The sequence below is a fragment of the Pseudophryne corroboree genome, chromosome 7 (assembly GCF_028390025.1).
Source record: "Pseudophryne corroboree isolate aPseCor3 chromosome 7, aPseCor3.hap2, whole genome shotgun sequence".
Taxonomy (NCBI): Eukaryota; Metazoa; Chordata; class Amphibia; order Anura; family Myobatrachidae; genus Pseudophryne; species Pseudophryne corroboree.
The window spans coordinates 81,361,825-81,384,011 of NC_086450.1; the positions used below are offsets into that span (position 1 = coordinate 81,361,825).

General features: G+C 35.9%; 2 protein-coding genes across 30 annotated transcripts in view; both read left to right on the forward strand.

The window, feature by feature from the left end:
* The window catches only part of TTN (titin), a 302,099-nt gene that overhangs the window by 67,753 nt on the left and 212,159 nt on the right, over window positions 1–22,187 (forward strand). For 28 of the 29 annotated variants that reach the window (XM_063933349.1, XM_063933371.1, XM_063933359.1 and 25 more), the window contains 5 exons: window positions 726–851; window positions 5,324–5,512; window positions 7,378–7,932; window positions 10,418–10,939; window positions 11,810–11,866. In XM_063933349.1, the coding sequence (XP_063789419.1) occupies window positions 726–851; window positions 5,324–5,512; window positions 7,378–7,932; window positions 10,418–10,939; window positions 11,810–11,866 (1,449 nt within the window). The remainder of the gene's footprint in view (window positions 1–725; window positions 852–5,323; window positions 5,513–7,377; window positions 7,933–10,417; window positions 10,940–11,809; window positions 11,867–22,187) is intronic. The other variant, XM_063933367.1, reaches the window with a different exon arrangement.
* On the forward strand, window positions 12,602–21,428 carry LOC134944633 (muscle M-line assembly protein unc-89-like). The gene is made up of 2 exons (XM_063933378.1): window positions 12,602–12,686; window positions 12,837–21,428. Exon 2 carries the CDS (start codon window positions 12,857–12,859, stop codon window positions 21,260–21,262), a length of 8,406 nt encoding a protein of 2,801 aa, XP_063789448.1. The 5' UTR covers window positions 12,602–12,686; window positions 12,837–12,856; the 3' UTR covers window positions 21,263–21,428.

Sequence of the window (22,187 nt, forward strand, 5' to 3'; positions counted from 1 at the left end):
TACATTAATTAGATTGCGTTTATTTATATGTCATCCTTATGGTCAGTTGTGTGGTGAGGGACAAGATTTACTTCTGTTTGGCCACATATTTTATGACTGGCAGCCACCAGCACTGGTTTTGCCTATTATATTGACCATGAATAATTTGAATTGGTCCTTGACCACCAACCCAGGGCACCCCTGCAAGTGTCCCAAGGCACCCCAGGGAGCCACGGCACACAGTTTGGGAACCTCTGGCCTAATCTAATCTGTCATTTTATGAGGAATGTAACTATGTGATTGTTTGAAGATATAGGGGTCTACAGTATGTACTAAGCCTTAGAGAGTGATAAAGTGGACAAGGATAAAGTACCAGTTAATCAGCTCCTAACTGCTGTGTTGCAGACTTTGTTTGGAAAATGTTAGGAGCTAGTTGGTTGGTACTTTATCTCTGGACACTTTATTGCTCTCCAAGGCTTAGTAAATAGACCCCATTATTTTTTAATAATATATTAAGTTTAGTTGTCCTTCCATATTTTACAAATATGAATAATATAGATTATTATTATTTTTTTTAAATGTCCATCAGAATAAGCTTTCCTTGTATTTGACCTCTGCGAGTTAGTATACACATTCTAAGTCATATAAAAGACACTTCTGCATAGTTTTATAAAATCTGGAAATGTGGTCGGGGCATTACCGGCTGAGACTGTGGCTAAACTGACTAATCCTGCCTTTTATTTTAGTGCCAGAAGTAGTGTCCCCGGATCTTGAGGCACCATTGTACCCCCCTGAAATTATCATTCCTCTCCGAGAAGCCATTACTGCAGAAGGGCAGTCTGCCGTCTTCCAGTGTCGCGTCTCTGGCACAGGTCAGTTGAACAAATTGAGAAACAGAGCAATATATTAGTATTGTAGTGTCCATTTTCTGTTTATCATCGGTGGCTAATGGGTGATAGAAACTATCATAACATAATGTAGTTCCGGCAGTACATGTGTGGTACCAGGTGAACATCTCCCTGCTCTGTAACAATGACATGCCTTTCACCAATAACCTAATTGCCTAACGGTAAAGCCAAAGTGATAATTAATTTCCTTATTTATATATTGTTCATTTGCTGCTGTTGTTGGTGCATGCACAGACTGATCCAGACGGAGAGAAGGATCCAGAGTCTACAACAGCACTCAACTCTATGTAAAAAGGTCATGCCATCCTGGGATGGGGCAGGTTACGCCATCCTGGGATGGTGCTACTTTTTTGCAGTGAAAAGCTTTGCTTCTCACCACTTGATGATTTAACTACTTTCTACATCCCAATAGGTGTCTATTGGCACCATTGTAAGCGGTGGTAACAGGGGCATAGCCAGAAATTTGTGGTCCCATAGCAACATCTTGAAGGGGCCCCTGTCCTAATGCTTCTAGAGAGACACCTCTCCGCAGCAGTTGCTAATGTTATGCCGTATAGTAGTGCACTAGTTAATTTTCTGAACCATAGTAGTGCCCTAGTTAATGTTATGCACCATAGTAGTGCCCTATTTTATTTTCTGAACCATAGTAGGAACCTAGTTCTCATATCACATTGTAGGGCTGCCAGTACACATTATGCAACACAGTACCCCCAACTCACATTATGACATAGTGTCCCAAATTCATATTACAATGTCACATTATAGTTCCCCAGTTCATATTATGCTACATTACAGTGTCAACAATTCATATTATGTCACATTGCAGGGCCCTCAGTTCATATTATGCTACACTATAGTGCATCAACTTTATACTGTGACCCATTATGATGTCCTCCAGTTCATTTTATACTACATTACAATGAGCAGCTCCTGGGGCATAACTAGATATAGTGCAGGTTCCAAGTCAAAAGTTTGTAAGGGCCCCTATGTACCACCCAATGATGAAAAATGTATATATTACATGTAACTGTGACAGGGAAGGCGGGCCCCTCTCAGCCTTGGGCCCCATAGCAGCTGCACTCCGTGCACCTATGGTAGCTACACCCTTGGGAGGTAACAAAGTTACAATTGTGAAAGTCTCTGATATCTCTGATGCTAACCTTTTGTCTTATAAGAAAGAGCAGTTAGGGTCTTTGGTTGTGGTGACAATTCTCTTATCTCTAGACTTTAGCCACCTTTGTGCATAAGAATATGGACAGAGCAGAAGTAACATTTCTGCAGTATATTGCCATTGGAAGTAGCTGATTTTGAGCATATACTGTTGCAGATTGGGCCTTCAACTGTTATGAGACCATGATAGTGTGCTTGGTGACTGCTATGGCACTGTATTCAATAGAACCAGTAGTATGCAAATAGTATAGATATTACAATGGTCACCCAAATCATCTGTCAATATCTTTATGCAGTATTTGAGTATTTGACACTGGTGATACAATCTCACTGCATGCGGGCAAATTGTTGATGGTAACAATGTCAACATTTATAATGTTGACATTTATTATTTTGACATGGTTAAAATGTTGACATCATAAATGTAGACCCCTTGGAAAATATCAACATGGACAGAATGTTGACAGATAAAGGGCTGGATGTAATGTGGTCCGAGTTGGCCAAAGGTACGGGTTTCCAGCCGAACTCTGACATTTTTTTAAAGGGGCAATTACTTATAAGGCAAGACCATGCATTGTAAGGGAATGCCCCTTTAAAAAAGATCTGCCTGCAACCCACACCTCCGGCGATCTCAGATGCCATTAAATCCAGCCCAAAATCTTGAGATTGTCAAAATGTGATCATTAGGTTTAGAGCTACTTTTAGGGGTTATTCTTCATTTTAGGGGGTTATAATTTATTATTAGGTTTAGGGGTTAGTTTTAGGGATTATACTTAGGTTTAAGGTTAGTGTTAGTGGTTGTTCTTGGGTTTAGGGGTTGGGGTTATTCTTAGGTTTAGGGGTTAATTTTTAGGTTTAGGGGTTATGTTTAGGATTATTTTTAGGTTTAGGGGTTAGGTTTATGGAATATTTTTAGGGGTTAGGTTTAAGGATTATTCTTAGGTTTAGGGGTTAGGCCTAGGGGTTATTACTAGGTTTAGGGTTTAGATTTACAGATTATTCTTAGGTTTAGGGATTAGGTTTAAGGATTATTCTTCGGTTTAGGGGGTAGTTTTAGGGGTTATTCTTAGATTTAGATTAGGTGCAATTCTTAGGTTTAGGGGTTAGGTTTAGGGGTTAGGTTTAGGGGTTATTCTTAGGTTTAGAGGTTGGTTTCATGGATTATTCTTACATGTAGGGGTTATTTTTAGGGATTATTCTTATGTTTGGGGGTTAGGGGTTATTCTTAGGTTTAGGGGTTATGTTTAGGGATTATTCTTAGGTTTCGAGGTTACCTTTAGGGATTATTCATATGTTTAGGGGTTAGGGGTTATTCTTAGGTTTAGAGGTTAGTTTTAGGTGTAATTCTTACATTTAGAGGTTAGGTTAAGGCAGAGGTTCCCAAACGCAGTCCCCAAGGCACCCCAACGGTCCAGGTTTTAAATGTATCCATGCTTGGCCACAGGTGAATTAATTAGCACCTAAATTAATTTGATTTGATTTAACCACCTGTGCTGAGCCATGGATATACATAAATCCTGGACTGTTGGTGGTGCCTTGAGGACCGCGTTGGGAACCTCTGGGTTAAGCGTTATTTCTAGGTTTAGGGGTTAGGGTTAGTGGTTATTCTTAAATTTAGGGGTTAGGTTTAGTGGCTATTTTTAGGTTTAAGGTATAGATTTAGGGATTATTCTTAGGTATAGGGGTTATTTTTAGGTTTAGAGTTTAGGTTTAGGGATTAGGTTCAGGTTTTATTTGTAGGTTTAGGTGTTAGTTTTAGGGATTATATTTAGGTTTAGGGGTTAGGGTTATTCTTAGGTTTAGGGGTTAATTTTTAGGTTTAGGGGTTATGCTTAGGGATTATTCTTAGGTTTAGGGGTTAGGTTTACAGATTATTTTTAGGGGTTAGGTTTAAGGATTATTCTTAGGTTTAGGGGTTAGGCCTAGGGGTTATTACTAGGTTTAGGGGTTAGGTTTATGGATTATTCTTAGGTTTAGGGATTAGGTTTAAAGATTACTCTTCATTATAGGGTTTAGTTTTAGGGGTTATTCTTATATTTATGGGATTGGGTTAGGGGCAGTTCTTGGGTTTAGGGGTTATTTTTAGGGTTAGGGGTTGGTTTTATGGATTATTCTTAAATTTAGGGGTTATTTTTAGGGATTATTGTTAGGTTTGGTGTTTAGGGGTTATTCTTAGGTTTAGAGGTTAGTGTTAGTGGTTATTCTTAGTTTTTGGGGTTAGGTTTAGTGGTTATTTTTAGGTTTAGGGGTTAGGTTTAGTGGCTATTCTTAGATTTACGGTATAGGATTAGGGATTATTCTTAGGTTTAGGGGTTAGGGTTATTGGTTGGGGTTATTCTTAAATTTAGGGGTTAGTTTTAGGGATTATTCTTAGGTTTCGGGGTTAGGTTTAGGAGTTATTCTTAGGTTTAGAGGTTAGTTTTAAGCGTTATTCTGACATTTAGAGGTTAGGTTAAGGGTTATTTCTAGGTTTAGGGTTAGTGGCTATTATTAGGTTTAGGGGTTAGGTTTATTGGCTGTTCATAGGTTTAGGGGTTAGGATTAGGGATTATTTTTAGGATTAGGGGTTAGCTTTATAGGTTTGGTGTTTAGGGGTTATTCTTAGGTTTAGGGTTTAGTGTTAGTGGTTATTCTTAGGTTTTGGGGTTAGGTTTAGTGGTTATTTTTAGGTTTAGGGGTTAGGTTTAGTGGCTATTCTTAGGTTTACGGTATAGGATTAGGGATTATTCTTAGGTTTAGGGGTTAGGGTTATTGGTTGGGGTTATTCTTAAATTTAGGGGTTAGTTTTAGGGATTATTCTTAGGTTTCGGGGTTAGGTTTAGGAGTTATTCTTAGGTTTAGAGGTTAGTTTTAAGCGTTATTCTGACATTTAGAGGTTAGGTTAAGGGTTATTTCTAGGTTTAGGGTTAGTGGCTATTCTTAGGTTTAAGGGTTAGGTTTAGTGGTTGTTCATAGGTTTAGGGGTTAGGATTAGGGATTATTTTTAGGATTAGGGGTTAGCTTTATGGGTTATTCTTAGGTACAAGGTTTAGGGTTAGGGATATACTTACATTAAAACCACGTTGTCAACATTCTGACCATGTTGACATTGCATCCATGCCAGCATGATGCTGATTGTCGACATGGCCAATGTCAACATAATGAATGTGTCACCATGATGAATGTCACACTAATACACTTAACCCAAATCCCACATATTATTACTTTTTTAAAAAAAATAGAAATCACAAACTTGAAGGTATGATATACTATTTTTATTAATACAGATCTTAAGGTTTCCTGGTACAGCAAAGACAAGGAGATCAAACCATCACGCTTCTTTAAAATGACCCAGTATGAAGACACCTATCAACTTGAAATTGCAGAAGCTTACGCTGAAGATGAAGGCATTTACACTTTCGCTGCAAGCAATGCCCTTGGCCAAGTCTCATGCACTGCACATCTCCGGCTTGAAGGTATATAGGCAGAAATCTTCTGTATGTACATACTGTATATGTCAATCATTTTAACAGTGGTCTAAAATAGTCTTTGTCTGCCATTGTTGACTAATTCCACTAAAACAAACATTATCTATGTAATTAAAGCATACATATTCTTCTCCAGAATATGGATTAGCAGTGTTGCCTCCCTTGTTCTTTGGTACGTCATTATCTTTCTTTTTCCTCTGTGATGCATTTCTGTCAGCTCTTCTCCATCCCGTTGATCATATATATTCAAAGGTGCAGTCTTTCTGTGTCACAAGGAAATCAAAAGTTAAGGCGCATAGGTAATAAAACAAAACACATCAAACAGATAACGATGTCACACAAACAAAACATTAATCCAGTTGCACAAATAAAATATCACAAACAATGGACAGTATTTGTTGTAATATAATACATTTTAACTGCTGTATCCTTACTGACCTTAATCTCATATTTTGGTAATTCAAATCTAGTGGTACATCATAGTAAATGTATTTTCACAGTCAGGAATTTGCCAGAAGGGCCATTATGCCTGAGAGTATCAATGGTTTGGTCGAACTCCTCAACATTTTTCTTTCAGGCCTGGTCATTATTTGACACTCACTACTATCCACGGTCAGTAGTTGTCAAAAGATAGTGAAGTGTCTAGTGAATGCGAGGAGCCTTATAGTTAAACTGAGCAAAACTTTTTGGGCTCTAGACCCATAATTTGATAACTTGGCACTCTTTTTTCTTTTATGAAGACCTGAACACACACTCTGTATATTGGTTGGGCAGTGTTAATCTCATTTTACATAACTATAACCATCTGCAAGCCAAGTTTTTAAAATAAAATGGTAATTGCTTCTTTTCAGGGTTTAAAAATGCAACGGAGGTTATAGCAGTTCCCCATTGGCAGATTGCTTCGCCTGGGTCATTTAAGAAGGAGCTGGTTACACAAATTCCCGTCTTCATTCAGCCTATTTCAAGCTGCTCAGTAAAGAGCGGGGAGACTGTGCGCTTCGTTGCAAGAGTTTGCGGCTTGCCGAAGCCAGAAATTCAGTGGTTTCACAACCAAAAAACAGTTTTTCCTTCCAAAAATATAGTTTTTCATTTTGACGAATCTACAAATACCGCTATACTTATTATAGTGGATGCTTTCGTAGAGCATGTTGGAGAGTATATTTGCAATGCAAGGAATATTGCTGGTGAAGTGTCTTGTGTAGCCACTTTAACAGTGACTCCTGAAGGTAAATGCCCCTCACTTCCTGGGGGATAAATATTGACAACTGGCACAACTGCACTCTTACTAATAATATTTTTGTCCTTCTTACAGTATTCACCTTCTGCAGTTAATTTACTCCTATAGAATGAATTTGAACTAATGACACTTTATTTTCTTCTCAAATCTTCATACAACACAAACCCACCTCCTTATACTGACCTTCCCAGTGTCTACAACATTGCCAATACTCTAGAACCTTACTTTTGTTCACATGGAAAACATTTTCACTTTGAGCCTGCAGTGCAGCAAAATTTATCAGTTGAATCAATCTTAGCTAAATTATTTAACGTATCCAAATTTATATTTTAATTCCAGTAGTAAAACAGGTATCACTCTTACTGTGGATCAATAAAGAACATTCTAAATCTGAAATTTGGAAAGCGACAACGAAAGAAGATGCCACCTTCTATGTCAGCATGAATTTCCAGTGCTCCATCCTTTGTCACTTTTTGTAAACGAGCATGCATTTGGCATGCAGTATACTCAAGTGGTCTGTTTAAGTCGTCTTGATCAACGTATTTGTTTTTCTCATAAGGACCAATGGACAATTTAGTTGTTAATTTTCTTTTTTTTTCTTCACATGATTACACAGTGCAATCGGTAGTTAGTCAAAGCTTTACAAGCTCCGCGAAAAGCATTACAGAGTCTGTCAGCACAAAGTCAGTGTCAGAAGCCACAGTGTATTTAAAAGAGTTTAATTCAGTACAAGGCCTTTCCTCTGAAGAAGGTATACAGGTTTTTGAAAGTGTTTCCGAAAGGTCTACAATAAACGCATCATCGATGAAGAAACTGGAAACACACCATAAAGAAATGGTCTGCCAAATCTCAACAGAGGAGCCTAGCAAAGCTGAAGTGCAAGATACCAGTGATCTAAAACCGAAAATCCTGCTCAAACTGCATGACATGACAGTGAAGTGCGGGGAAATAGCCCAGTTTATCTGTGCTGTGCAAGATGGAAACCTACAATTTATTTGGAAGCATGAAGACCAAATCCTACAGGACTCAGCAAGAGTTAAAATGTCGAAAAATGGAAATGTCATGTTGCTTACAATAGAGATTGTTCAGCTGACAGATCAAGGCACATACAGTTGCACTGTACATAATGAATATGGAGAGAAGACAACTACTGCAGTACTAACTGTAGAAGGTGGCTATTAATTTTGCTATTACAGCTTACCTACAGTGTTTCCAAATAAGTAAAATGATGGTTCTTTCTCACCCTAATTAGCTTTATTTGTTAATAGCTAGACTTAAAACCACAAATATGGCATTACAACCTTATACTATAAAGCGGCACTTATAAAGTGATGACTTCTATACTGTAGTTAAAAAGATCTAGCAATTCTAAACAGTATTCAGCTCTTCAGTACTTTTCTATAGCTGCATGGTGATCAATTTTATTTGTTAGGCTGCTAATATTTGTCACTGCTGAGGGCTAAACATGCTAAGGAGAGACGTTTCAATCCTCATTTTCTGAAACTACTAAATTTTAATAATGGGGACTGTTACTTATACACTAAGTAAAAAAATAAAATACAAAATGATTAAAACAATTATATATATGTATATATAATTTATGTATTTACAATGTGCAAGGGAATGTATATAAAAATGTAGTATATATATATATATACACACTGTATATATGTATAGATATATAGATATATAGATATATATATATATAGATAGATATAGATATAACAAAATAATCCTTGTTGCGCTTTAACCAAGGTATTCCTTTTATGATATACCTTTTGAGTGTGATCCAGAATGTCACATTAAACAAAAATAGTTTAGTAGTTATCTTATGCTGCTACCTCAAATAGAAGCCCCTTGCCAATATGGTCCTTAGAGAAATAATATAAAATAGTTTTATTTGAGGAGCGCTATAATTAATTAGAAATGTCTCAATTGGTTATAAACCACTTAGAATAGTAGAGAATATGAACTGAGGAATGACTGTTATTACCTTAATGCACACACCCAATGTATTCATATAAAAAGATTTATTTATTAAAATACAGTAAAAACAATTGTTAAAATATTTGAGATTTCACTTTCACAAAACAGTTTTTCACCAAAAATAGCAATGACAACTTTCAGGCTTTTAATGGCCCATTCACTTTTACAGATATAACATATAGTTTTCACCCAACACATTTTGTCTTAGGCGACTTCTTCAGGGGTGTTAATTTTCTTTATATTTTTATGTTTTTTAATGATATAAATGATTTCCATTCATTGCTGACTGGTGCAGGTTATGCACCTAATGTAGTAGTAAACAATTTTGCTGAGATAATAGCAGTGTTCCTTTTTAAAAATTAAAGATTGTTTTTTATATTTCTATAGTAGTCTTATTTGAATTCCGCCGACAGAATGATTTGTAATCTGAGTTCATACTGAGAATTCTTAAATACTTAAAATCTGGCTTTAATCTTTAGAAAACAGTTTTGAAATTCTCTGTATGAAAAATCTCAATCTCCTCTGAGTACCAGCAATATTGCAGCAGCTCTGTTCAGTCTGGAGTTCAAAAGTAAAATCTCTTTTGAAATCCAGACTGAACAGAGCTGCTGCAATATTGCTTGTTCCCAGAGGAGTTTGAGATTTTTCAACCACAGAGAATTTCAAAACTGTTTTCTAAAGTTAAAAACCACATTTTAAGTCTTTAAGAATCCACAGTACGAACTCAGCTTACAAATCATTCTGTCGGCGGAATTCAAATAAGACTACTATAGAAATATAAAAAACAATCTTTAATTTTTAAAAAGGAACACTGCTATTATCTCAGCAAAATTGTTTACTACTACATTAGGTGCATAACCTGCACCAGTCAGCAATGAATGGAAATCATTTATATCATTAAAAAAACATAAAAATATAAAGAAAATTAACACCCCTGAAGAAGTTGCCTAAGATGAAACGCATTGGGTGAAAACTATATGTTATATCTGTAAAAGTGAATGGGCCATTAAAAGCCTGAAAGTTGTCATTGCTATTTTTGGTGAAAAACTGTTTTGTGAATATGAAATCTCGAATATTTTAACAATTGTTTTTACTGTATTTTAATAAATAAATCTTTATATATGAATACATTGGGTGTGTGCATTAAGGTAATAACAGTCATTCCTCAGTTCATATTCTCTACTATTCTAAGTGGTTTATAACCAATTGAGACATTTCTAATTAATTATAGAGCTCCTCAAATGAAACTATTATATATATATATATATATATTCAGCATTGCGCTTCTAATTTCTGCTTCATTTTGCCTCAGTATGATCAGAAATTAAACGCTCATGAAATATATGTGCTTAGAATTTGAAATGGCCCTTTAGCAGGCCTAGCCCATAGAAATATTTATTGATTGACCAGTATACTGTAGCTTCAGTTGTATTTAATCAAATGTTCCTATGAAACTATGAAAACTAGTAATGTATAGGTTGACTAGAAATGTAACAACCATTGCACTAAACACAGAGAAATTAACAGAAGAACCATTTAGAAATAATTTATAATGCAAACTAATAATACTAACCACCTAATTATCTAATTTGATCTAATTTTATATAGTATTATGCAGTTTATTTCAAAGGCACTTTGACTAACAATTTCCAAAATTTATTCTTGCCTAGCTGAAGAAACCGCCATCAAGGCAGTAGTGCAAATAGTCCCTGAATCAGATAAAAAAAGTTTTAAAACTCACAAAGAAATTCAAATTAAGAGTTCTTACGAAGTTAAACAGGAAACCGTCACAAAAACTTCCAGTATATCTATTACTCCATTGCAAAGACCACAAGATCTAGAAAGACAAAGAAGCAGAGAATACTACCCGGACATCATACCTTACGAAGATCTAATAGAATCTTGTGCCGTAGTGCCAGCGTTTCTTGAAAAACTGCCCCCTGAAACTTTTGTAAAGGAAGGCACCGATGTCTCCCTGTTTTGCATCATAAAGGGCATGCCTGCTCCTTGTGTTATCTGGCTCTTCAACAAACTTCTGGTTGATGAGTCTGCAGCTTGTTTCTTAAGAAATGATGGGTCACTCTGCAGCTTAAAGCTATTGAAAGTTCTTCCAAAGCAGAGTGGCATATACACATGCAAAATAGTTAATGCTGCAGGACAAGCCGAGTGCAACACTCACCTGAAAGTGACAGGTTGGCAACTGCATGTTCCTACAACCTATGAATTCTTGCATATCACTGTATGCAATGGACAACAATTAAAATGTAAAAAAAAATTGGCAATGTATTAAAATGTAAGCATAATTCACGTAAATATGAGGCATGTAAAGGCATGTACAGATATGTCCCTTCACAAGATATTCTTTACAGCATTCAATACAAATCACACTTGATATATAACTACACCTGCTCACATCTTTACATTGTTATTGCATGTGCTTTTTACATGTTAGTGTGGGTGTTAATTGTCTGAGACAGGAATGGGCAAATGTATTGGAAACCATTAGAATTTTTTTTCCTTCTAGCAAACTCATCTATGCTGATCAATTATTGGTGTGGTTTCTGAGGCTGTTGTTGCTAATTAAATGTTTGCTTCTTAAAAATGGGGGTAATTAAAAAAAATTCTAGTTACATAATAGGCTAAATAATATAATATTATATATATATATATATATATATATAGATATATATATTAAGTAGAAATCAGCAGCACTTCATCCAAAAATAATGGATAATGATTAAGCTGGTGTCTTCCAGGTGACAACCACGGAGTGGGTGTCCATAAATATACAAAGCAGTCAGCTGCACTCACGGCTCCCAAATAGGGAAATGATGAGACACCGTCTCATCATTTCCCTATTTGGGAGCCGTGCGTGCCACTTACTGCTTTGTATATATATATATATATATATATATATATATATACTTATATTTGTCAAAAATATTTGCTCATTCCTAGTCTATAATGTCAACTTTGTCAGTGTCTTTAAAAAAATACACACCTTAAGCTCCAGAAAAAATTAAAACAGTTAAAAACTTAAATCACTTATTTTTCTTTTATAGCACTAGAAAAAGTACTACAGGAGAAGATAGAACAACAGATTGAACTTGAAGTGAAAGGTAAGCTGAAATTAAGTTTATTTTCTAATAAGGTTATATATGTAAAGTAGGAATGACATGCTGGCAGCAACGACACCAATGGGAGATGAATCAAGTAAAGGTAATTTTTTTCAACTGGATAAGAATGTTTTATTAATATGTAATGTAAAAGTTACTCCATATTCATAATTATCTTTTGTCAAATGATATTGAACTGTGCATGATATTGCTCTTCAAATCTGTAGTTTTACAGTGATTCTATAGAGTTTCTGGGACATGTACAAGTTGTAAAAATTCATAAAGAATGTGTTACAGCTTCTAATTATTGCATGATAAAAAAATTTTTTAATCTGCTATGATATGTATTGAAATGCAATATTTTGATCAAATTGCTTTGTTTTACATCTGATACTTTGTTAAAACTTGGTGCATTTAAACACTTTACCTGGCTTGCAGATGGCATCTAGTTTGGTATGTAATCAATGTTGCTTGCTGTTTTCCGCATTACATCATAATTTTGTGGCTGTATTAGTTCGAATAAACGCCTTCTCATTCAAATGTAGATATTTTAAGGATAGATACAAGTTACTCCCATCCAAAAGGATCAGAAAGGGCGTTTATTCTGCTGTCTGCAAGTCAGGTAAAATTTTAATCTTAAACTTTAAACCCACTGAAATTTTCAGACAGCTGTACATACACAGAAAACATGCTATTTAAACATTTTTGAGATTTATGCATTCGATGAAGAAGAAATTTCCACAGTTTGAAGAAAGAACACAGAGCGAACGATTTTGGTGTCTTTAAAAAAGAACAAGGCATTGCGTTTATTCGAACAAATATGGTGAGTGAATATTTTTATGGATTTGTAGTCTATCTAGCATGAATTATATATGGTTAAATATAAAAAAAATAGTTGAAAAATAAATGTAATTTAAATTCAAGTTTTTGAGGAAGTGACCTCATTTTAAAATACTTATTTTATTTTTGACAGAGTTGTTTTTTAATGAGGACATGGAAATTGAGAGTGAAAATCGAAGACCTTTACGAGGTGCCTTTTCAGATACAGAAGACTATTTGGATCATGGACTTGTCTCCTCTAAAAGATGCGCAAGTCGGACATCATCAATTGGTTCTTGGTCCGAGTTCATAAAGCCTTCCTTCACACAGAAGTTAAAGTTTCGATCAGTTTTAGAAGGAGAGCCTGCAGTTTTTCGGTGTAAACTGGTTGCCTGTCCATTGCCAAAAGTTTCTTGGTTTCACAACAATAAACATATTGGTAGAGATAAGCGCAGGGTAATTAAGACTGAAAGTGATATGCACATTCATAAATGTAGTCTGTTAATTAAAAGTGTAGAGGATCAAGATTCTGGAAGTTATCGTATATTTGCAGTAAACAGTGAAGGCTCAGCTGAGAGCACAGCTTCAATGCTTGTGGCTCTGAGAGAAGAGCAGAATCCAAAATATTTAGATTTTGTCAGGTATTCTGAGAAAACTCATGAAAGTATTGATTCACTAGTTCAGAAAAAAAGAGAAAGCAAATTAAAAGTTGATCTGAAGTGTGTTGGGTCTCCCTTTGATAAACGGAGGGAAACACAAATATTGCGAAGCCAGTACCCTAGGAAAGGGATTGTAAAAACTATAAGCTTTGAAAAAATATTTTCCGGAGACAAACGTCTTGATACAAAAATTTCTGAAAGCGATAAGTTGTTAGACAAAGAAATTCAGGCCAAGTTGCAAAAGTTGCGTGAAATTAAAAGAGCAAGAGGAAGCAGGAGTTCCATGTGCTCCTCTGATGTGTGTTCTGATATAGACCTGGAGTCTTTTCAAAGTGACACAAGTTCTGTAAGTTTTCACATTGAAAAAGAAAAATACAAATTCAGCTCATTTTTGGATGTACCAGATGACACTAGCTATGGAAGAAAAGTCGCTGACCTAAACACATTTTATGAAACTTTGGAGCAGTTAAAAGAACCTGAAATTAGCAGTGTCATGCAAGAAATGTCTAAACCTGGCATAGACACATTTTGTGAAGCAATGGAGCAAATACAGGAACCTAAAATAAGCAGTATCCTGCAACAAAGGCCTGAACCTGATCTAGACAGGGTTTCTGAAACAATGACGCAAACACAAGAACCTAAAATTAGTTGTGTTCTGCCACAAATACCTAAACCTAGTTTAGACCTGTTTTCTGAAACTGTAGAGCAAATGAAAGAACCTAAAATTATCAGTATCCTGAAAAAAATGCCTAATCCTGGCCTAGACACATTTTCTGACCCAATGGAGGAAATACAGGAACTTAAAATTAGCAGTATCCTGCAACAAAGGCCTGAACCTGACCTAGACAGTGTTTCTGAAACAATGGAGCAATTACAAGAACCTAAAATTACCAATGTTCTGCCACAAATGCCTAAACCTGTCCTAGACATGTTTTCGGTAACAATAGAGCAAGCACAAGACACTAAAATTAGCAGTGCCCTGCAGCAAAGGCCTAAACCTGACTTAGACAGGGTTTCTGAAACAATCGAGCAAGCACGAGAACCTACATTTAGCAGTGTTCTGCTACAAATGTCTAAACCTGTCCTAGACACATTTTCGGAAACAATAGAACAAGTACAAGAACCTAAAATTAGCAGTGTCCTGCAGCAAATGCCCAAAGTTGGCTTAGATAGATTTCCTGAAACTGTAGAACAAATACAAGAATCTAAACTCAGTAGAGTCCTACAGCAAATGCCCAAGCCTGGCTCTCTGGATTCATCTACACAGAGAATAGCGCATAAAAAAGAAACTAAAGTGGATACCTCTGAGAGAGTTAGTGACTTCAGAAAAGGTGCCTTTCACGAAATATTTATTGAGAGGAATGAACAACAGAAGAAGGAACACGAAGAGTTATCAAAATTCTTACAACTGACCACATGCTCTCCAAAATCATTAGTTAACATTAACAATGAGGCAACAGAAAAGAACAGAGATTTAGAATTACCAGAGTCTGTTCAAATTAACAAACCCATTACATCTAAAGTACTTCAAGATCGTTCTGAAATAAGTTATGTGCGTAGAACAGCCCAAAAATTTAGCCAAAATGAAATTAAATTGCGTCATCCACAGAGAGTCATTGAGACCTATTTTAATGAAATACTTATAAATGAAACTGACACTGACAATCAAAAGCTGCCTTTGGACATACAAGAAGAATTAAAATTTCCAGCAAAGACACAAACTTTTTCAAATCAGCTATTTGCTGAATCAGTCCAAAAAGAAGGAAAAAGGCATACCATAGAATTACCAGAAGAACCAATGAAAATTAATAAACCTGTGAAGTCTAGAATACGACAAGGACCACTTGAAGCTAGTACATTATATTCAAGTTATGACAATGTCGTGGAAGAAGAACATATTCTGCAAAAATCTAATAGATTGACTGGATTTGGTAAAAGCTTTTTTAGTGAGCCATTCTCAAGTAATGATGGAGCCAAGGAATGTTCTATAGGATGTGATCAAACACAATCCAGCATTGCAGAATATAGTTCTGTTAAATCATTGTCTAATAGTGCTGAAAAACCAAGTGAAAAAATTCAGTTGGAATTGCAAGAATCAATACATCCCATAACATCGGAAAGAATTCAAGAACATTATCAGCAAAAGTTTGATACATATGAAACAGCACAAAATAAGAAGCAAGAAAGGACTTTTAATGAAGAAGTAAGGAATAAGAAGCAGTCACTATTAGATGATATTGAAGACGAACCAATACTTACATCAAAAACTTTTATAAAACCAGTAGTTAAGACTGATAACCAAAAACAAATTGAAAAGAGTAAATTAGAATCATCAGAATCTATTTTATTGAATAAACCTGTTAAATCTAGATTTTTACAGGGACCTTTTGAAACTAAATCAGTGCCTTCAACCACACAGAAAATTAAACTAGAGTGTATAAAAATGGATGAAGAAAACAGAGAAAGTTTGCCATTGGATATTGAAGGGAATGCATTAATTGCAGAAACGGATGCTACACCACTAGCTAAGAGTGTTCAAAGAGATGAGAAAGATTTAGGTTTCAAAGAACCAGTTCAAATCTATGAACCAATTACAGCTAAAATAATACCAGAGTCAGTTCATATAGACAAGGCTGTTACATCTCAAGTGCTACAAAACCGCTCAGAAGCAAGTTTAGTGCACTTAACTGCACATCAGCAAAAGAAAGAAGAAAAACTAGAATCTAATGATGTTTTTGGATCCCATAGAAAAGATGAAGACCAGAAAGAGTATTTACCTTTGGGTTTTCCCAAGAAACATACATATAAAGAATTTAATACATCTACATCATCAATAAGCAAAGTAGATGGCCAAGAAAGAAAAGTTGATGTGGAATTAGAATCTATTGAGAGTGACATATCTTGTAGAATATTGCAGGAACTGCTACGATCAGATGTAATTCAATCATGCACACGCAAAATGGAACAGGGAGAAAAAGATCAGCAGAAATTTGAAGTCAATATAGACAAACAACCTTCTAATGAAATATTTAGAGACAAAAATGAAGAGGAAGAGGGCAATTTTCTTTCAAACACTAAGAAGGGTTTACAACTTACAGAAGGGGACACTCCTGTTGTTAAACAGTTGATTGATTATTATGAGTCAGAATTGCCAAATTCTAGTAACTTGAATCAACCAGTAACATCGAAAATTCGACAAAAATCTGGTGCATCTCCAATTATGCAGAACCAACAGGAAATAATGAAACTGAATCCATCCGACAAAGTCCGCAAAGAAGAATTTATTCCTCAGATATCCAAGGAGGGGGAAACTAAGAGGGAGCACTATGTTCCTCTGGCCAGTAATGAGAAAATAATATCAGTAGCTTCATCTGATTTCACTGTCAAACCATTAATTACTGATTCTAATCTCTCAGCGGAAAATGAATATAGTGATTTAGAGTTCCCAGAATCAGTTGGAATTATTGATCCAATTATGTCTAAAATTAAACGAGATTCAGTAACTACTGACTTAGAAATTTTGTCTGGCAGTAAAAAGCAAGAAGAGACAATGACAACAGAGAAATATGAAAAAAACAATGAAGTAACCGATGAAGTCAATACATTTATTAAAATATATTCTGGAATGGAAGAAGACAAGACAGATCATGTTACTTATGCCCCCATAGAAAAAGAGGATGTGGAGTTAGAATTGGCAGCTTTGAAAGAAACTGAGATTACAACCCTTCATAAAATGGAACCTGAGATCAGAAAGGAGATCTATAATGGTTCTGAAAAGTCTGTTCCTGTGAAATTATTTCCATGCCCACCTATGTTTACTCATGATATTGAGTATCAAGAAGCCTCTGAAGGTGACTCATGCACATTTACATGTCATTTCCATGGTTATCCTCAGCCAACAGTTTCTTGGTACAATAATGACAAATCAATACCCCGTAATGAAGACTTTGTCATACTCACCACAGAAACCGAATCTACTTTGACTTTCTCTTCTGTTCTTCCTCAACATGATGGTTCCATAACATGTGTAATATTTAACCAGTATGGAACTGACACAACACTTGGAAAACTTAAGATTAAAAGCAGAGAAGATGAAGATAAGGATAAAGCTAAAATGACAATAAAATGTGAGGTGCTCATTTCAAAACATTTTACTGAAGGTGAAGATGAGGAGCTAGTGTCACTTTTTGCTGATGCGGAGGATAAACATGTTCTAGATAGTATTGATAGATTCAGCCTTCAGCCTCCACTGTTTACCCATGATATACCTTGCAAATCAGATGCATCCTTATCACTGCCTGTGGAAATTAAAGTTACTGCTCCTACTCCTGTTCCTGAGATTGACAATGAATTACAAGAATATTTCCAGACAGTTGAAATTCAACAGGAAACACAATCTACTAATAATGGTCAAAAAATTAAGCACAAGTTTACATTTGGCTTTGATGTCTCTAGAAAGGCACATGAAACAGTGCAAGAAAATGAAAAAGAAGTAGATGACAAAGAGGAGGTCTGTCCAGTTTTGGAATGTTTAATATCAGGGGAATCTGAGCCACAGGTTACGTGGTATGGTAGCAGCAAGGAAAAAGAAAAAATCATGGATCAAAAGGCAGATGACAAAGGTGTGTCATATATTAATCATGATGTCTCAGACAGCAGGACACATGATTTTGTTTACAAAGGTAACACTGAAACAGATGAAAGTATATCACAGTTAATAGAATGTGATACACCTGAGAGAAATAAGCTTGCAGAGCAGGAAATTACTGCCAATGAAAACACTAACCAGCAAAGTATAGAATATAAAAGAAAAGAAAAGGATAAACTTCACGCTCAGCAGGAATTTTCTACCTATGACAGTGCAGATATTGCAAATGTTGATGACAGTTGTGTAATTGCTAATATTGATGACCATGCAGAGAAGGACGAGGACATAAATAGTTGTATCCAAGATATTATGAAAAAAGAGCTTAAAGAAGACACAACTGTACTATCAAATAAGGCAATACACTCAAACATGTCAGTTTTTGTGGAAAATGCCAATGAAAAACTGGGTCAGGAACCAGTAAGTGAAGTTTTACAGATTAAAGGCAATGATGCAGTTGAAATTAGGCTTGATGCTGTAAAAGAGAACATCATAGAACAATGCCTCAGTTTCATAACTAAAGATAGTGACATTGCTGGAACGAAAAGAGAATTGCCAGCAGTACCAAAAAGAAGACATTCTTTGGTTAGACGTAAATCTTCTATTAGTTCTGAGAACAATCTAATGGAAAGTAAAACTGTTGAGCAGAGCAGTAATTCATCCATAGAGAGTGGAGAAAAGAAAGATACGAAGAAAGCCTTGCCAGTTGTCCCAAAGAGAAGGCACTCTTTTGTAAAGCACAAACCAGTAACAGACGCTGACAGTAAAACAACGACACAAGCGAATACTTCCATTGAAACCACCACCAGTGACCAGGCAGTAAATGTTGCTGTAAAGAATGATTTACCTATAGCCCCACAAAGACGACGCTCTGTGGTTAAAACTCCAGTTGCTGCAGATACAGGACCACAGTCATTACCGGTAAAAGTCGTTGATCCAATGAAGGCGAATTATGAGATAAAGAAAGAGAATTGTGAAGTGTTTGATAATGTAAAAACACAACCTACAGAAGAAAACAGTTTCAGATTAAATTTGGATGAACTAGTTAAAAAAGACGAAATTCAAAATCTGAATGAAATTGACGATATTTCCTATCTCGGCATTTTTGAAGGTGAAGATTTGTTAGCTAATGATTATCTCATGTCAGTTAGCAATGACGACTCTGATTTGGAATCACATGGGCAAGAAAATAAATTAGAAGCTGCTGAAGAAAACTGGTTCCAAAAGGAAAATGTTAGTATTTCTGGTAATGGCCATTTAGAGCACCCTAGTGATACAAAGCTATCAGATAGAAAATGTGTTTTGCCACAATCCCCTATTCGTGCAGAACATGAATCTCTACAACCAGAGGAAGCAAATAGCAGGAAAGATATTTGGGAGGAACATGTAACATCACTGGAAGTTGAGGATGTAACCTTTGATACGGTTTATGAATTTTATAAGAATCAGTCTGCTCGCCCCTTTTCTCCAGAATCTGAGATGTCAATTGAAGCTGGTAGTGTCTTTAGTGATGAAGCGGTAGAAATTGATCAATTTTTCACTCCACCGTCTTCCACTGAACCATTTCATTCTCCATTAAGTGAATCATTTCTTACTCCAGCAACTTCTCCAGACCACTACTTTACACCAGTTCAACAAATAGTGAACCCTGTTGGAACAGAAAGTCAGATACCTTTGGATTCTGCAGCTCCTGTACATGAACACACTGCTGTTCCAAAAGTTAAAAATGGGCTACAGGATTCAGAAAAATGTGAAGGAGACCAAACCGAAGATGTTGAAATGCCTCCTGCATTCATTAAAGCACTTCTTAAAAAACGTGTTTTTGAAAATAGTACATTAAGCTTTACTGTGGAAGTTGTGGGTATTCCCATCCCAGTAGTGAAGTGGTATAGAAATTCATTACTACTTGAAAAAGAACAGAGAGTTAAAATAGAAGAAGAAGGTAATGTGCATACACTGGAAATTGTTAATATTCAAATAAGCGAGAGTGGGAACTATAGTTGTATTGCTGTGAATGCCTTGGGGGAAGCTAAAATTTTTGCCCAGGTGGATGTTTTACCTCATGATGGTGAGTCTTTTGCTTTACCACCCCCTGTAACCCATCAGCATGTTATGGAGTTTGATATGGAGCAATATACAACATCAAGGTCACCTTCTCCTCAAGAAATACTATTGGAAGTTGAACTGGATGAAAGTGAAGTTAGAGACTTTGAGAAGCAAGTCAAAATACTTACTATTCCAGAATTTTGCCCAGATAGTAAAAGCATGGTCATTTCCCTTGATGTTCTTCCACTAGCTTATGATGGCCAGAATGTAGCCAGTGACACAAGAGAGAGTGACAATGTAAGGATAAACTTTGAAGTAACTGAAAAACCACCACGTTTTATTCAGACGGTCTCAGACCTAAATTTAGAAGAAGGATCAGATGCAGAATTTAAGTGTTCAGTTATTGGCAATCCAACACCAATTGTAAAATGGTTCAAAGAAAATGAGTGTATTGTGCCAGATGACACGAGATATGTTATAAGGGTGGAAGGAGAAAAACAAAGTCTTTTGGTAAATGGAGTCAAAACGTCTGATGCAAGGACTTACATGTGCAAAGCAGAGAATAGTTTTGGTGAGGTGTCATGCAAGGCTATGTTAGGCGTGATTGGGGCAGATGTGGACTTTTTAAAAGAAGAATTGAAGGGCTCAGATATAATTCCCCTTGAAGGTGAAGATGGCATGGCTCAGAAATTTGACCTGGTTATGGATCAGAAAGTTTCAAGTGAAAATCAAGAAGAAATACAAGTTGAATTTGAATTTGAAGGGGATCCTAATGATGTGAATAAAGCCCTTGAGTTGGTAGCTGTTGCTGGAGGTGAATGTGAAGAAGGTGGTGAAAAATGCTTAAATATACATTTTGATGTTTTTGATAATCCTTCTCTAGAGAAAGACATACAATTTAAAGGCCAGGACTCCGAGAGTTGCTGTTTTGAGTTTCAAGTCACTGCATCACCACCCAAATTCCTACAACCAATTTTGGATTCAACAGCTCCAATTGGAACAAACACATGTTTCCAATGCATAGTGCTTGGTTCACCCCAGCCAGATGTGTCTTGGTATAAGGATGATAAATTGGTTCAGGGTGAGAGGTATTTACTTGAAGAAGAACAAAATGGTAATCATAAGCTAATAGTAGAAAATGTTGTTTCAGAGGATGAAGGCCAATATAAATGTGTAGCTACAAATAAGGAAGGATCTGCAGAAACAGTTGCTTCGCTTGTAATAACATAAGAAATAATATCTATATAAAAATGACTGCTACTTTGAAAGCTAATAATTTTGCACTCTATAAAACTTGATGACACACAGTGTCGACAAAGCAATCACTGCCATTTTCTGCCACATCTCTTTACTGTTTGTTTCCAATAAATAAAAAGAGCAAGATTCAATGATGAAACATGTATGGCTTTAATTTCTAGAATTATTGTGTAAATATACTGGGTACTGGTTGTTTTAGTGGTAATATATGTTCAGGATATAGGGGGTAATTCAGACCTGATCGTAGCAGCAAATTTGTTAGCAGTTGGGCAAAATCATGTGCACTGCTTGGTGGGCAGATATAACATGTGCAGAGAGAGTCAGATTTGGGTGAGGTGTGTTCAAACTGAAATCTAAATTGCAGTGTAAAAATAAAGCCGCCAGTATTCACTCTGCACAGAAACAAAATAACCCACCTAAATCTAACTCTCTCTGCAAATGTTATATCTACCACACCTGCAGTGCACATGGTTTTGCCCAACTGCTAACAAATTTGCTGCTACAATCAAGTCTGAATTACCCCCATAGTTGTGTAAGGCTGATAGATTGTTGTGTGCATTTTCTTATATCACATATAATTTCCAATGATAATTCCTTAATCAGAGTGAAAGTTAATCTGTCATCTACACATACACTTGCTAGTTTGTGTGTTGAACTTACTATAACATGGAATTGAATTAATGAGAATGCAGCCTATTCATTTACTAAATAATAGTGTCACACATTGAGTCTCTATTTCTTGGGGACAGCCCCCATTTACAACTATATTGATTGATTGCATTCTCAAAATAGCTGTTGACACTTGTGCAGGTGATGGGTACATTGCGATCAGTAGATCGTTAAAAATAAATTGTTTCCAGAACTCAATGTAGCATTGTATATGTTTTGCTTGAAAACT